Here is an 18,329-nt window from a genome sequence, read left to right as displayed (position 1 = left end):
TGTAGAACTTACTGGTTCTTAAAGAGTTCTAAATGTGTTCTAGAACTACATTTTAGAATTCTTGTATATTATAGGGACAGTTTTAGAACTAAGCCTTGTTCCACAAATGTTCTGGAATTATTATAGAAAACTGTTCTGGAACAATTCCAGAACATAAGTTCTAGAACGCGAATAGGGAACATTCTATAAACTGTTCTTGATGTTCTAGAACAGTTCCAGAACCGTTTCTATTTCTAGAACACATTTTCGCAGGGGTGCATACACAGTTTCATTTAAAAAAATCCGTCACAGATTTCCTGAAGATTTTTAGACCTGTGAATAAGATTCTTTTGCAGTTACACTGGAGCGTGGCCATTTTTTATCATAGAAATAATTTAAGAACCATTTCTCCATTTGATTGATGATCCGTACATGATATTTCCACTTGCAAGAATTTAAGTTAGATATGGGCTACTACTTTCTGTCTAGTGAAGTATGAATATGCAATGATTTGATTATATTTGTTGTAATTGTGCATAAGAAATTGTCTGTATTATACTTCCACATGGATTTCAACAGTAATAGAGAATAAAGTCTTGACAAATGACATGGAATATGGAAGCAATTACAGAATAGTTAGCTATGCTGTATGCATTTTGTACTCTTATGGGAGCATATTTAGCATTTCCAGTTGCAATTGATGTCTTATCATGCAGATTCATTCCCGATATTCACATTAATTTAGATTCTATTGATAGTTTTTGTTGTGTTTTTTTTTGCAAAATGTGTATTTGGATCAGCTTTTTGAATATTCTCAATAAGTAGTTTTGAAGCAAATACCTCCTCACATTCCACAGCAATGCTATTCTAATCAAACTGAGATTGATGTTAGTTAATTTTTCATATAATTATGTTACTTGTATGAGTCATGAAAACAAATTGTTTAAGCATTGTGCCGCATTTATACTAAGAATTTAAAATATTTGGATGATGGTTCAATTGTTGACAGTTATAGATTCAAGATAGATTACAATTCAAGTATGTACTTCATTAATTTAGGATTTCTGATAGGGCAAGTCACATATTTTAAACATACCTTCAGACATTCCAAAAAATGGTTTGGTAATACTGGAAACCTGACTACAATAAATTTTAAAAGATGGCATGTTACTCATTGCATTATAACAAGGTTTACCCACCAGTTACTCATAGTTATTAAAAGCCCCTTTACCCTCAAAATCAACAAATATCTCTTTATAAATATTTGGAAAAATAAAGTTTACACATACAAAATTAGTGTTCCATTTAGCAATAGCCAAAATTTCAACGCTAGATGTGGTCTAGTAACATAGATTTAAGCAGATGCAAAATGGCTGTTTTATTTTTTGTGTGACAATATATTCCATGTGAATTTCCCGCAACGATATTCAAACATTTACAAGAAAAACGTGAGATTTGCTTCAGGGAGCTCATGAGATTTAAGTCGTGCTTCCAATGCTGCCCAAAGCCCATCTCACGTTTTTAGCTCACCTGAGCACAACATGCTCATGGTGAGCTTTTGTGATCGCCTTTTGCCCGTCGTCCGTGGTGCATTGTTTGTCGTGCGTTGTCAGTTGTGCGACGTCAACATTTGCCTTGTTCAATGATATCTTAGATGAGTTCGAAAATGGTTACGTTTGCTTGAAAAACATGGCTGCCAAGGGGCGGGGCATTTTTCCCTATATGCCTATATATGGCTACAGTAAAATCTTGTTAACATTCTAGAGGCCACATTTATTGTCTGATCTTCATGAAACTTGGTCAGAAGATTCATCATGATAATATCTTGGACGAGTTCGAAAATGATGCCGGTTGGTTAAAAAACATGGCCGCCAGGGGGCGGGTCATTTTTCCTTATATGGCTATAGTAAAAACTTGTTAACACTCTAGAGGCCACATTTATTTTCCAATCTTCATGAAACTTGCTCAGAAGATTTGTCCCACTGATATCTTTGATGAGTTCAAAAATGGTAATCTTTGCTTGAAAAACATGGCTGCCAAGGGGCGGGGCATTTTTCCTTATATTGCTATATATGGCTACAGTAAAATCTTGTTAACACTCTAAAGGCCACATTTACTGTCAGATCTTCATGAAACTTGGTCAGAAGATTCATCCTTAAAATATCTTGGATGAGTTCAAAAATGATGCCGAATGGTTGAAAAACATGGCTGCCACGGGGCAGGGCATTTTTCCTTATATGGCTATAGTAAAACCTTGTTAACACTCTAGAGGCCACATTTATTTTCCGATCTTTGTGAAACTTGGTCAGAAGATTTGTCCCAATAATATCTTGTTATCTCAGATGAGCGACTTTGGGCTTTTCAGGCCCTCTTGATATTGTAAATGTTTGAATATCGTTGCAGGAAATTCACATACATGCAGGCTAAATTGTCAAACAAAAAATAAAAACCAGCATTTTGTGTCTCGTTAAATCTATGTTAACATACCACATCTAGCGCTGAAATTTTGGCTATTGCTAAAAGGAACACTGATTTTTTATGGTTTAACTTTATTTTATGAAATATTTTATGAAACATACCGTGATTTTGAGTATTTATGTGGCTTTAAATGCAGCGAAACAAAATATGGTACATAGTTGACATAACAACATTAGGTCATTCATGGAATAAAGATGGGCCATGCTCTGTGATAAAAGGGTTTAATGCATTTGCATAAAGTTTTGTCCCAGATTAGCCTATGCAGTCCGCACAGGCTTATCAGGGCGACACTTTCCGCTTTTAGGATATTAGGATACTTTTTGTTTAAAGAAAGTCTCTTCTTAGCAAAAATCCAGTTTGGGCGGATAGTGTTCTCCCAGATTAGCCTGTGCGGACTGCACTTTATGCACATGCATTAAACCCCCTTTTCACAGAGCATGGCTCATATGGTGTTTTTAAATATTGCTATTGGGCCTTTGCCTTGAGAAATGCTTCATGCCTGCTGGCATTATTGAGGACTGACTGATCTGGGGGGAAGCTGATGTAGAATCAGATGGAAAAAACAGGAATATTTGTACAGTTGATATTATCCAGAGATCTAGAAGACATATTAGAACAGACATGAAAATCAAATTATTGCATGAAAAAATGCTCATTTCCCAAGTGTTCAGTAAATTATTTGATCTGATTCAAATCTTTAAACTTTGTCAGATCTGTGTAAAAAAAGTTAATATTTGTAGTGGAGTTTTGGTGGTGTTAGGTTATGGGAAGGGGTGGGTGGGGAACCCAGTTGTTATTCAATATTGGCATTCTCATCCCTGTATAGGGAACATCTTGGTGAAAGCTTCATTGCACAGATTTAAAGCTTCAGTGACTGGAGTTTTTTCTGGGTATCTGACACATACGATTTTAGAAATATTAATAATTCATTTCATACAAGGGATCGAAAATATTGGCTCAGAATTTCGTAACGTTATTATATGTCTGGTAATAGCTAATATTTATTTTGCAAAAGCTCAGATTTTCCAACATAACCTAAACATTTAAATTATTTTGATTTAAAGTATCGGCTTACGAACCTTATATAACCCCCATATATAAATGTATTTTTCAATGTAAGAATAACAAACTCAAAGTAGTAAAAATGAACATATTTCTGTGTGAATGCAAATAATATTCATTGATCGGTACATCATAATGGTGAGTCAACTTCCTTGTGAATATCCTGGCTTTTATGGATGTTCACTTGAAAAAAACAATTTGCATTTTGTCGCAGCCTGCAAGAAAGTATTTCTTGTCTTTTTATGGGTATAAGGAACACTGCAATCTGTCATAAAGGAATAACGTCTGAATAAATCAATCCATTGTAGCCTTGGTCTTGGTAAACTGGTTTTAATACATGTGGGTGAAGTGTTGTCCAAGAATAGCTTGTGCAGTCCTCGCAGGCTTATCAGGGACGACACTTTCTGCTAAAATGGAGTTAAGGAAGTTTGCTATGAATGAAAATCCAGTCTAGGCTGCAAGTGTCGTCCCTGATAAGCCTATGTGACTTGCACAGGCTGCAAGTGTGGTCCCTGATAAGCCTATGTGACTTGCACAGGCTTTTCTGTGACAACACTTTATGCACATGCATTAAGCCTGTTTTTCCCAGAGGGCAGGTCATTTATTTTGTCTTTCGCTTCTTGCAGGCGTCCGTGGTGGAGAATATATCCAAAAGATGTGGCGGGTTTCTTAAGGCATTAAGTCTAAAAGGATGTCAGAACATAACCGATGAGGCATTACAGTAAGTTGACTTACAAAATCAGTACCTCAGTTTGAGCATGTTTTAACTCTTTCAGTGCTGGAACCAAATTTTGAAGGCCTTTGCAAACAGTTTGGATCCAGATGAGATGCCACAGAACGTGGTGTCTCATTAGTATCCAAACTGTTTGCTTTTCTGATAGTTTTCTTTGAAAAAAAAAATCGTAGAAAATGCTTATTTTAGAAATTCAGCAGACATTTTAGCAGACGACAAATTTCTCAGCATGCAAAGGGTTAAGGCTGTACAGAATTTCAGGTCATAGAGAGCTATACTATCTGCTACCTATGACTGTCTTTGCCCTGGTCAGTAGAATATATTTATTATAGTGTAAAACTGTGCTGTTTTGGTTATTTAATTTATTAAATAATTGTATACTAGAGTCACATTAATAAGAAAATCATGTTTCAGCATTTTCAGTGATAACATTTTTTTTCCGTCTACAGTTGATTTATGTAAGAGAGACTTCCTTCAAGCAGAAAGTAAGAAAATATGGAAAGTTTTGTTCCAAATCAGCATATACAGTCTGCACAGGCCAATCCAGGACATAACACTTAACTAACATGCACTGAGACTTGTTTTTGGGAAACACTTATCATATTTGAAGGAATGGGCATGAATCATCTTGAGTTTCCTGAATGCTGTTTTTTTATGTTTCAGAAAATTTTCAGAGAAGTGTAGAAACATTGAAGTATTGAATCTGGACAACTGTAAAAAGTTAACAGATGCGTAAGCATACATTTCACACACATTCTCACTTGTGAGTTGTTAAACATTAAGGTATATTTATATAAATTACTCATGCTTATAACTGTTTTATGGCATTAACCCTTTTGGCTTTACTGCTTGTACTTTGATGACTTGTTTGTAGTCCCTTAAGAAATCAAATAAAATGTAAGACCTTTTTTACTAGATTAAAGCTTTTAATGCTTCATTTCCAAACCTTAGTTACTAATAAGTAGTAAAAAGCATAAAACCTGAACAGGCTGCAAGTTATATAAACCTATTTTTGATATATTTTTTTGTGCTCTGTAGAAAAGTAGTCTTGCTATTATAATCCCTTGTTCGTTTTCAGCACCTGTGCAAGTCTGGGGTTACACAGCACTAAGTTGCAGCAGCTGGATCTGAGCTGTTGTCTCTGTATTACTGACAATGCTCTCAAGTTTATCAGGTATACTTACTCCTGGAAAATATAGAATATATTTAGATTTTTGATTGAATATTGTTTTGTTTTTTCAAAGTGAAAAACAATCAAGCTCATGCTCATGACAGGAATTCAAAAATAAATTTTATAAAATTAACAATTAAATTTATATTTATTACATTTAATTTTTATATGAGATTTATAAATTATCATAAATTATCATCATATCAAGACTACACAAATGTATCTGATATATAATGTGGCTCGTTTAAAGTTGAAGTTACAATGACTTTTAGTGTGTGCATATTCCCTATTTGTGAATGTGATTAAAGTAGATTATTATTTCCAGCCCATGTCTTTATTGCGCATAATGAGATTCTGAAATAACTTTGATGCATTTGATAATCTATGAAGATGTTAAATCTGGCAGTCCTTGAAAGGTAAAGGAAAATAGCTATGTTGTGTTAAATGTGCGTTTGTTGAAGGTGGTGCCCTGATGAGCCTCTGGGACTGCACAAGCTAATCTGGGAAGACACTTATCCCACATACATGTACAATTCAGCCCAGGCTGCATTAATGTAGTTTATAATTTCAGTAAAGGGTGTCATCATCTGAAACATATCAATATATCATGGTGTCATGAGGTCACCAATGACGGACTAGAGGCATTGGCGCAAGGCTGTCTCAAACTGGAGGACTTTATCTGCAAGGGATGCAGTCAGGTATGGATATGGTTGTTAAGAAGTGTAACGCCAGTTCAAATCAGTCTATATCGTTACATTTGGTTGTTTTCAGATTTTGTTATATTTTTTAATGTCAGTCAGTTCTGAGGCATGCTGATCAGGCATTAATTGGAAATCTTTATTCCACATGGTGTAAATCAGTTCCCTTAATGGGTCATGTCCAAAAAAATGTATTTTACAAAGTTTCTATACAATTAACTTATGAATGAAACTCTCATTTACAAGCTTTGTTGTGATGGATTTAAACTTTAATATAAAAAACAATATTGTAACATGTGCATGTGGGAATTCACCGTTCAATTAAACCATTATGCAGCAAATGCATGTTTTATATGTGAATGACATCCTGAATTACAGGCCATGATTTGTCATTGAAACTACACTATAAAGATCAATAGTTTTGCGTAGAATAACAAAGCCAACAAATTGCTTCAAAATCACTCCAATAAAAACCAATAGTTACTTAACTGGGGTTATTTATTCATCACAGATTCACTTACCTTTGTTCCTATATTGCCTAAAAATGTGTTGTGTTTAAACAATACATGGGTTATTGGCATTGTTATAGAGATAGTATGATTTAAAAAAAAAACATGATTGGACCAAAGGCCATTAATGTTTTGTTTTTTTCAAACATTTATAAGGGTCAGGAATTCGCTAATGTAATAATTATATGATCCATGCTTTTTTCATCCGAATAACTTTGAAGAATGCTTAGTCAAAGTTGAAACCTTACACCAAAAATTGTTCAACTGAACTTAAACAGACACTTTGTCCTGAATGGTTCTATATGATTTATGTTCTAAAATCAATGATAAAAAATGTACATTGTATATGGGCCTTGCTCTGTGAAAAGGGGGTTTAATGCATGTAAGTAAAGTGTCGTCCCAGATTAGTCTGTGCAGTCTGCACATGTTAATCAGGGACAACACTTTCCGCCTAAACTAGATTTTTGCTATGAAGAGACTTACTTGAAACAAAAAGTATCATGAAAGCGGAAAATGTCGTCCCTGATAAGCTTGTGTTGACATGCACATGCATTAAACCCTCTTTTCACAGAGATAGGCTCATATATTTTTTGAGACTTTGTTTCTCATAAATGCATGATTGCCATAAAGTCCCTGGAGTTTTTCCAAGTAGTAATTGAGGTCAAATAGATAGGTCTAGTGGTCACACTCAGCTGTCATCAAAATATGTTGTGGTCTGATAACAACATCATGGCATTGGAGAAACAACATAACGCTCAATTGGTGCAAAAAGGTTTATTTGTCATACTTGTACTTACTTGGAAATAAGGCTTTTATGTCAGGAAATATTTCTAAGTCTAATTATGCAAAGCATGGCTGCTCCTGCCATCATATTTGTAAGTCTGGATAAGAAGTTGTAAAATGTAAGAAATAGGGCCAATATGCTTTTATTATGCAGTAATTTTTTGAAGTTATTTATTATTTATTTATTAATTTAAGCAAACTTTCATATAGTACTTGCTTCATTTGCAGTGGATAATAATAAATAAATGTACTTTATAAAGTTTAAAACCTGCTTCATCGTTGTTTATTATGATTAATGGGTATAATCTCATGAGTGCAGTGCAGTTTTGTTAGCATTCTAAGATCGTCTCACTATGACAGTTAATCATTTGGCATCAAGATATGTAGCAGTCAAACAACATTGCTTGCAAAGATGCCTTAGACACATCGTGTCTTGATTTATTTGATTATGTTGATAATGTTGAGGTTCTTGTATAAACCTATATTAAATTACCACTGCGTTGATTGACTTGGCTAGTGGCAGAGATTGCTATATTTGGGGACTTTGGTAACCTTGGTAACCTGTGCATGTCTGGGTTGCCATAGATATAAAAAATTTAGGCTCTGGATAGGCCATTTGAGAATAAGCATTGATGACACTCATAAAATAACATTTTGTCAATAAAATGTCATTCAAATAAGTATATGTCCTTATCTTTATTTAAAAATGTACAAGTTTTCCATACACAATCGAACGTAGTACTGATTAGTGGTCAGTGTTTGCTAATCTCTATCATAGATGACAATTTACTTCTTAATTTATTGATTTTTTTCCTTTTGTCTTCTAAAACAATATGAAAGATACACATCCTATAGAAAACCTCTTTTGGTTTCAGATAACTGATGTTGGCGTGGGACATATAGCTGTACATTGTAAGAACATCAGACGAATAAACTTGCACTCATGTCAGGTACGTACAAGTTTAAAAAATGAAACATAACTCTTAGAATGCACAAGGCAGAGTTATATAGAGAGGCTTATCTGTTGGGCATATTTATGGGATTGTAATATTGAAAGCTAAAATTAAATCCTCCTGATATTATTCAAAACGTTATACTTCCAAATAGGACATACAAGATGAAACATAGTCCAACTGGTAAAACAGACAGTGTTTTAGATTGCCACCTTCTGGTGCATTGAAATTTATATACAAGTTCAAGAAAATTAATTTAGTGTACATTTATCTCTTGCCATTAATCAATAAACCGCTTAATAATATAATATAATCAGCATTGGCTTGTACAGGACCACATTAGTAGTGACAGAAATCTTCTGCATGCTTATGATACAACATACATTTGATGTAACATATCCTCTAGTTTCAACATTGCTATCTAGTGCATTGTTCTCACCATCAGAGCCATCAACAGTAATGTAAGCCTTTGATAGCTTTCAATGATGGCATTGTTTCTTCCTTTTTTCCAATTTTCCGTCTCAATCCTTGTGGGCTACACACCACTCTAATGTATTATTTGTTCAAAAGTTGTGGCTATAATTACGAAAGACACTCTTATTGATTTCATATATATTATAAGATGGCTATTTGGCACTATAGCAAGATTTGTGTCCTGATAGTTGATATGAATAAATAATGATGTCTATATTGAAGTACCATGTTAACTCTTTATGATTACTGCTAGCTATATATTGTTATTGGCTTTCTACAAGCAAAGTACTTTTAGGATGACCGCGGCAGTTTTATTTATTTTTTGTTACACTTAGAATGTAGTAATTTGTTTTTAGTTTCCTAGAGCAATCGTTTGCTGATATAAAAATGAAATAAAAATCCAGGGTCATTATGATTGTTTTTTTTTTTATTTGGGTTTAAACAACACAGTTATTACAACTTTTGAGTAGCCTCACAAATATGCCGTAAAGGACAAATAGAGGGGAAAAAAAGGGGATAAACTTTAAAATGGATGTTTATCTGATTATACATTTGGGCCGTGCTTTGTGAAAAGGGGGTTTAATGCATGTGCGTAAATTGTCGTCTCAGATTAACTTGTGCAGTCCACACAGGCTAATCAGAGAAAACACTTTTTGCTTTTATGGCATTTTTCTTTAAAAAAATATTTTCTTAGCAAAAATCCAGTTGAGGTGAAACGAGTCGTCCCTGATTAGCCTGTGTGGACTGCACAGGCTTATATGGGACGACACTTTACACACATTCATTAAACCCCCTTTTCACAGAGCGCAGTTGATTTATTAACATGATTAACTTTAAAATTATAGTCGAAATATATCCATCCTAAACTTTAACACAGTTAATCACAGTTTAAAAGGCACTAAATAAGTGTCTGTCTTGGTTGCCCAAAATTATATTACTGAAGTCATTCCTCTGTTGACTGTAAGACACATGTATCTCATTGAAACTCGTAATATACTGTATGTGTTACAGTCAAACTTTATTTGCATGAAACAAAACTTCTGGGTGCATCCTTAATGTAAGTTTTTTTGTTAGTTAGTTGGTTCCTATAATTGAAAGTGCAAAGGTCTGGACATGCCATTGCAACCCTATCTTGATGTTTATTTTAAAACAAAACAGACTTATGAAATATCAGCTAAAACATATTTATTTTACTTGATTGCAGTTAAATCTGTAGGCATTTACAAACATTAATGAGTTTGCGTCCTGAGAAGAACCATGAATTTGTGTCTTTACTTTTACCTTGAGAATTAGTTATAAGACCTCTGGGTTGAACGACAGCTTCTGTTTGCATTACACAATTGAAATCCTGTATTTATGTTGCTGTGAACATCATCAATATAAGTACATAACCAAAGTGATAAATAGTTCAGTACATCACTTATGTGATACATCCCCAATGTAATACATACATGATATGATACATATTTCAGAACATTACGGATGACGGTCTGAAGCTGCTCGGGGAGCATTGTCACGACCTCGCGTTCCTCTGTGTGTCCAGCTGTCAGCGGCTGACTGACCAGTCTCTAGTCTCCATTGCCAATGGATGCCCTGCCTTAAAGTAATTTTCTCTCCGGATTGTTCTTGTTATCTGAAAATTGACGATTTGAGCTTCTTTCTGGGAAAACTCACAGGAGGGAATCCCTGTTTTTTAGCTCACCTGAGCACAATGTGCTCATGGTGAGCTTTTGTGATCGCTTTGTGTCCGTTGTGTGTCGTCCGTCGTGCGTCATCAACATTTTGCCTTGTTACCACTCTAGAGGCCACATTTATTGTGTGATCTTCATGAAACTTGGTAAGAACATTTGTCCCATTGATACCTCCACTGAGTTCGAAACTGGGTCATGCTGGGTCAAAAACTAGGTAAAAAAAAAAGGAAAACCTTGTGAACACTGAAGAAGTCACATTTGATGCCCAATCCACATGTAACTTTGTCAAAATGTTTGTCTAAATGATATGTTGGTTGAGTTCAAAAATAGTTCTGGTCCGTTGAAAAACATGGTCGACAGTGGGCAGGGCAGTATTCCTTATATGGCTATAGAGAAACCTTGTGGACACTCTAGAAGTCACAATTTTGGCCCAATCATCATGAAACATGGTCAAAACATTGGTTTCATTGATATCTCGGACGAGTTCGAAAATGGTCCAGATCGGTGAAAAAACATGGCCGCCAGGGGGCGGGGCAGTTTTCTCTATATGTATATAGTGAAAACATGGGAACACTCTAGAAGTCACATTTTTGGTCCAATGTTCATGAAATTTGGTCAGAACGTGTGTTTTTTGGATTTGACAGTTGAGTTTGAAAATGGTTCGGATCGGTAAAAAAGCAAGGCCGCTGGGGGGTGGGTCATTTTCCTTATATTTATATAGTAAAAACAGTATAGTTTATTATGTCGAGGGAAGTAACTGCAAATGAAAAATTATGTTGAATTGACAGAGTTGTCTCCCTTTTTAAAATATTTGTTTTAAGCACAAGAAGATTAAGTGGAATTAATTATAAATTATAGTTTTACATTCTGGAAGATAGCAAACTTTTAATATGTTTTTTATTGTTTGATGATTCTGTACAATATGGCATTCTTTTGTCAAACAATTAAAGCGAGACTATACGATTTTTATATTTCGTACATATTTTCCTACAATAATCGAAGAATTCGTCTTTTTATTAGGATCGGAGTTAGTGTTCGTGTGTCGTATGAATAGACATCGCTGATGGAATTTAAAAACAACCATTAAACTAAATTAAGATTCATATCGTACATGCATGATATACATTCTGGCAAATTCAATTGTACAGACATTTTCGATTTCAGAATTAAATATCTCGCTTATTTCGCATTTTCAGCACATGTTCTTCTTAATTTTATTTTAAATTATATTTAAATGTATGACCTTGTTAAAACTCTAGAGGTCACATTTATTTTCTGATCATCATGAAACTTGGTCTGAAGATTTGTCCCAATGATATCTTGGATGAGTTCGAAAATGGGTTTTGTTGCTTTAAAAACATGGCCACCAGGGGCGGGGCATTTTTCCTTATATGGCTATATATGGCTATAGTAAAACCTTGTTAACACTCTAGAGACCACATTTATTTACAATCTTCATGAAATGTGGTCAGAAGATTGGTCTCACTGATATCTTGGATGAGTTCGAAAATAATTATGTTTGCTTGAGAAAAATGGCTTTCAAGGGGCGGGGCATTTTTCCTTATATGGCTATAGTAAAATCTTGTTAACACTCTAGAGGCCACATTTACTGTCCGATCTTCATGAAACTTGGTCAGAAGATTCATCCCGATAATATCTTGGATAAGTTCAAAAATGATGCCGGTTGGTTGAAAAACATGGCTGCCAGGGGGTGGGGCATTTTTCCTTATATGGCTATAGTAAAACCTTGTTAACACTCTACAGGCCACATTTATTTTCCGATCTTCATGAAACTTGGTCATAAGATTTGTCCCAATAATATCTAAATTCTTGTAATCTAAGGTGAGCGACTTTTGGCCTTTCAAGCCCTCTTGTTTAAATATATATGCTATACTAAAAAAAAATAAATAATAATAATTTTTTTATATATATTTGTATATATATGCTATAATAGAAACAAGGAGTGCAACTTCCTTTGCCGTAAAACTACTCTATCTTTACTGTAAACCATGTAACTCGAACAATTTTGAACGCAAAATGCATGCATGCATCATGTGACAAACAGAGCACTGAGACATGCGAAGCAATGTTACCTTTCTTTCAAGTATTACTTGAAAAATTAATGAATAATTTCAACATTTTTTTCCTACGAATGTTATTGGTTTTAAACTTTTTTATGGACTGTATGTATGCGTAATTATTTTGGAAGACAAAGCCAATTATGCCTGCTGAATCCTCTTGCAGAACCCTGGAGGTCGCTAATTGTTCACACTTGACAGACAATGGATTCCAGGCTTTAGCAAAAGTAAGTGGCTTTGTACTGTTATCTACCATAATAGGTTTGCAGTGTTATGTACCGTACATGTCTGGATTGTACAAAGACATTTAACAAGTTGGTTACAACATATTGGGATTTTTTAGTTAAATAATCTTAATTATAATATTAAATAATTGTGCCTAACATTACTTCTAACTAGACGTATAAATATACAACACAGACGATAATGACCAGTTCAAATAATTGTAACATTTACACTTTATCAATGTAAAACATTTATTTTTTATATGAAGATACAAAAATGTAAACCATGTATGTGTGGACTGTTTCCATGAGTACAAACATTCTTAATCATCAACTTAAACAAAGTATATGCGAGTGGTTTTCAAGTCTCATTTGTTTAAGATTGAAAATGTTTTGAGACCTGGCATGCACACATGCAAAAATTCTCTACCTTAAATATTCTCTCAATCAAAAAGATTTATTTCTAGACCAATAATAATGCTTTTTAAACTATGCTATTGATTTCCAACCAATGAGAATGCTATTTACAGTTTTGCTCTGATTTTCAACTGATCAGAATGCTTTGCTTACTACAGTTAAGCTCTGATTTCTATTAGTTGATTAATAAAGACTGTATTTAAGTTCATAAATATTTGGGGTATGGGGTCTGCTCCCATGACTGCGACAATTCCTATACTCAATTTTAGTATTAATCTTTAATAGTAAACTTATGGAGATCAAGGCTTACTTGTTAAAAGCCCATAAACACTCAAAATCAACAAATATTTTGTACAATATTTCAAAAAATAAAGTTAACACATACAAAATCCATGTTCCTAATAGCAATGGCTAAAATTTCAACGCTAGATGTGGTCTAGTAACATAGATTTAACAAGATACAAAATATTCTTTTTTGATTTTTTATGGAACAATATATTCAACTCATGATCATGTACCAAGTTAGTGTTCATACCAAGTTAGTGTTCATGTGTCGTATGAATAGATATTGTTGCACAAAATTAAAACGGAATATATTGTGCAACAAAAAAAAATAAAATCAAGCATTTTGTATCTTGTCAAATCTATGTTACTAAACCACATCTAGCGTTGAAATTTTGGCTATTGCTTTAAGGAACACTGATTTTTAATGAGTTAAATTTATTTTACAAAATATTTTGTGAAATATTAGTTGATTTTGAGTATTGATGTTACTTTAAATGTAGTCTCATTGGTCTATGAAGAAAGACTAAGTTGAGACTTAATTTTAGATCTTTTTGTAGTCATTAGGCCAATTATCACTTTCCAGATATGCCTCTATTAATTTTAAATAGCCTTGTTGTAGTACAAAGTGGGCTTTATGGAAGTGTGTTTGTGTTATCCTAGCGCAGCTTGTGCTGTCGCACAGGCTAATTAGAAATAACACTCCCCGCCAAAAATTGTATTTTCCCTAAGAGAAAACGACCTTTAAAAAAAAACAACCATTGAAAATGGAAATTGTCGTCCCTCATTAGCATGTGCGGACTGCGCAGGCTTATATGGAATGACACTTGACACACATGCATTAAGCCCCGTTTTCCCAGAACCGCTTTGTGTGTTGTAGAATTGCCATGTACTGGAGAGAATGGACCTGGAGGAATGCCTGCAGATAACAGACTCCACCCTCAACTACCTGGCCAGCTACTGTCACCACCTCACTGTTCTGGTAGGCATCAGTCATTTATGTGTGTCTTGTTCTGAGAAAACTGGGCATAATGCATGTGCGTAAAGTGTCATCCCAGATTAGCCTGTGCAGTCTGCACAGGCTAATCAGGGACGACACTTTCCGCTTTTATGACATTTTTCGTTTAAATGGAGTTTCTTCTTAGCAAAAATCCAATTTAGGCAGAAGGTGTCGTCTCAGACTGCACAGGCTAATCTGGGATGACACTTTACACACATGCATTATGCCCAATTTTCACAGAACAAGACACATGTAATCTATTTATCAGTAGTTTCGCGGATATAAATTATGTTTTAGTGATAGTGTACCAGTTGCATATGTAACCTATGTATCATTTGTGTATTTAACCTATGTATTAGTGGTTTCACTAAACTGTGTATCAGTTGTATATGTAATTCATGTAATATTTTTATATATGTATCAGTGGTGTCACTTATCTATCAGCAATATCATAAAATTGTGTTGTAGATATGTCACTAAACTGTGTTAAAAAAATCACTAAATGTATCTATCAGCAATATCATTAAATTGTGTTGTAGATACGTCACGAAACTGTGTTAAAAAATCACTAAACTAAGTATTGGAAGTATCACCAAACTTAGTGGTTGAAGTACAACTGAACTATATATTAAACTATCACTAAACTATATATTAGAAGGATCACTTAACTAAGTCTTAAAAAAATCACTAAACTTTGTATTTGAAATTTGTTAGAATAAAACGGTGATGTCTGTTTTTGCAATTAATCCCATTGCCACACTGTTACTGTTAGGTATCACTGAACAAAACAAAAATTAAAGTCAGGATTGGCCACTTTCTCATACAATGATGAGATCTTCTTGCTTTTTAAGGTAAATATAGTAATTTTGTAAAGCATATGAAAGAAACATTCGATTTTTTTGCTTTTCAAAGGGAAATGATTATTAAGCAAAGAAATGGTTCACTTTTGTGTTCATGCTATTATGAAGTGGATATAAAATGAAATAGAGATAAGTGCAAAATATTAAAAACATCAGGTAAATTGTTTGTGTTTACCTATTCAGAAATCACACAATTTTTAAACAAAACTTCTATTTTCCAGAGTTTTTCGCACTGTGAGTTGATAACAGACGAGGGTATACGTCATCTGGGCTCGAGCGTATGCGCCACAGAGCAGTTACAGGTGCTTGAACTCGACAACTGCCCTCTGATCACGGATGCCTCACTTGAGCATCTGATGGGATGCCAGTCCCTTGAGCGTATAGAACTGTACGACTGTCAGCTGATCACTCGACAGGGCATCCGTAGACTCAAAGTGAGTTTAAACCCTATACCACTCAGATTCACATAACGACTCGTTTGTAGTCCCTTAGAAAATCAAACAAAATTGAAAACCCTTTCTTAATAGATTCAGGTTTAAGAAGCTTCATTTTCAACTCTTAGATACTGATGAACAGCACACAGCAGACAACCTGAACACACTGTGAGCTACTCTCTGGCTGTTCTGGTTTCATGCTGTATGTAGCCATGAACAGATAGTGAGCTAATCCCAGGTTGTTCTTGTTTCATGCTGGTTGTATTTAGCCATGAACAGATAGTGAGCTACTCTCAGGCTGTTCTGGTTTCATGCTGGTTGTATATAGCCATGAACAGATAGTGAGCTACTCCAAGGCTGTTCTTGTTTCATGCTGGTTGTATATAGCCATGAACAGATAGTGAGCTACTCTCAGGCTGTTCTGGTTTCATGCTGGTTGTATAAAGACATGAACAGATAGTGAGCTACTCCCAGACTGTTCTTGTTTCATGCTGGTTGTATATAGCCATGAACAGATAGTGAGCTACTCTCAGGCTGTTCTTGTTTCATGCTCGTTGTATATAGCCATGAACAGATAGTGAGTTACTTCCAGGCTGTTCTTGTTTCATGCTGGTTGTATATAGCCATGAACAGATAGTGAGCTACTCCCAGTCTGTTTTTGTTTCATGCTGGTTGTTTATAGCCATGAACAGATAGTGAGCTACTCCCAGGCTGTTCTTGTTTCATGCTGGTTGTATATAGCCATGAACAGATAGTGAGCTACTCCCAGGCTGTTCTTGTTTCATGCTGGTTGTATACAGCCATGAACAGATAGTGAGCTAATCCCAGGTTGTTCTTGTTTCATGCTGGTTGTATTTAGCCATGAACAGATAGTGAGCTACTCCCAGGCTGTTCTGGTTTCATGCTGGTTGTATATAGCCATGAACAGATAGTGAGCTACTCCCAGGCTGTTCTGGTTTAATGCTGGTTGTATATAGCCGTGAACAGATAGTGAGCTACTCACAAGCTGTTCTTGTTTCATGCTGGTTGTATAGCCATGAACAGATAGTGAGTTACTTCCAGGCTGTTCTGGTTTAATGCTGGTTGCATATAGCCATGAACAGATAGTGAGCTACGCCCAGGCTGTTTTGGTTTAATGCTGGTTGTATATAGCCATGAACAGATAGTGAGCTACTCCCAGGCTGTTCTGGTTTAATGCTGGTTGTATATAGCCATGAACAGATAGTGAGCTACTCCCAGGTTGTTCTTGTTTCATGCTGGTTGTATATAGCCATGAACAGATAGTGAGCTAATCACAGGTTGTTCTTGTTTCATGCTGGTTGTATATAGCCATGAACAGATAGTGAGCTACTCCCATGCTGTTCTTGTTTTATGCTGGTTGTATATAGCCAAGAACAGATAGTGAGCTACTCCTAGGCTCTTCTTGTTTCATGCTGGTTGTATATAGCCATGAACAGATAGTGAGCTACTCCCAGCCTGTTCTTGTTTCATGCTGGTTGTATATAGCCATGAACAGATATTGAGCTACTCTCAGGCTGTTCTTGTTTCATGCTGGTTGTATATAGCCATGAACAGATAGTGAGCTACTCTCAGGCTGTTCTTGTTTCATGCTGGTTGTATATAGCAATGAACAAATAGTGAGCTACTCCCAGGCTGTTCTTGTTTCATGCTGGTTGTATATAGCCATGAACAGTTAGTGAGCTACTCCCAGGCTGTTCTTGTTTCCTGCTGGTTGTATATAACCATGAACAGATCTTGAGCTACTCCCAGGCTGTTCTGGTTTCATGCTGGTAGTATATAGCCATAAACAGATAGTGAGCTACTCACAGGCTGTTCTGGTTTCATTCTGGTTGTATATAGCCATGAACAGATAGTGAGCTACTCCCAGGCTGTTCTGGTTGCATGCTGGTTGTATATAGCCATGAACAGATTGTGAGCTTCTCACTGGCTGTTCTTGTTTCATGCTGGTTGTATATAGCCATGAACAGATAGTGAGCTACTCCCAGGCTGTTCTGGTTTTATGCTGGTTGCATATAGCCATGAACAGATAGTGAGCTACTCTCAGGCTGTTCTTGTTTCATGCTGGTTGTATATAGCCATGAATAGATAGTGAGCTACTCCCAGGCTGTTCTTGTTTCATGCTGGTTGTATATAGCCATGAACAGATAGTGAGCTACACCCAGGCTGTTCTTGTTTTATGCTGGTTGTATAGAGTTATGAACAGATAGTGAGCTACTCACAGGCTGTTCTGGTTTTATTCTGGTTGCATATAGCCATGAACAGATAGTGAGCTACTCTCAGGCTGTTCTTGTTTCATGCTGGTTGTATATAGCCATGAACAGATAGTGAGCTACTCTCAGGCTGTTCTTGTTTCATGCTGGTTGTATATAGCCATGGACAGATAGTGAGCTGCTCCCAGGCTGTTCTTGTTTCATGCTGGTTGTATATAACCATGAACAGATAGTGAGCTACTCCCAGGCTGTTCTTGTTTCATGCTGGTTGT

General features: G+C 35.4%; 1 protein-coding gene across 3 annotated transcripts in view; it reads left to right on the top strand.

The window, feature by feature from the left end:
- LOC127860468 (F-box/LRR-repeat protein 20-like) overlaps nt 1-18,329 on the top strand; it is a 55,917-nt gene that overhangs the window by 28,372 nt on the left and 9,216 nt on the right. For all 3 annotated transcript variants that reach the window (XR_008039815.1, XM_052398556.1, XM_052398555.1), the window contains exons 5-13: nt 4,146-4,240; nt 4,916-4,984; nt 5,331-5,426; nt 5,995-6,121; nt 8,289-8,363; nt 10,313-10,443; nt 12,776-12,836; nt 14,413-14,514; nt 15,614-15,826. Coding sequence is in view for 2 of the 3 variants with exons in the window: in XM_052398556.1 (XP_052254516.1) it covers nt 4,146-4,240; nt 4,916-4,984; nt 5,331-5,426; nt 5,995-6,121; nt 8,289-8,363; nt 10,313-10,443; nt 12,776-12,836; nt 14,413-14,514; nt 15,614-15,826 (969 nt within the window). In the remaining variant the exon portion in view is untranslated. The remainder of the gene's footprint in view (nt 1-4,145; nt 4,241-4,915; nt 4,985-5,330; nt 5,427-5,994; nt 6,122-8,288; nt 8,364-10,312; nt 10,444-12,775; nt 12,837-14,412; nt 14,515-15,613; nt 15,827-18,329) is intronic.

The sequence above is a fragment of the Dreissena polymorpha genome, chromosome 15 (assembly GCF_020536995.1).
Source record: "Dreissena polymorpha isolate Duluth1 chromosome 15, UMN_Dpol_1.0, whole genome shotgun sequence".
Classification (NCBI taxonomy): Eukaryota; Metazoa; Mollusca; class Bivalvia; order Myida; family Dreissenidae; genus Dreissena; species Dreissena polymorpha.
Note: the sequence above shows the minus strand (reverse complement) of the source record. Positions and strands in the feature narration are given on the sequence as shown.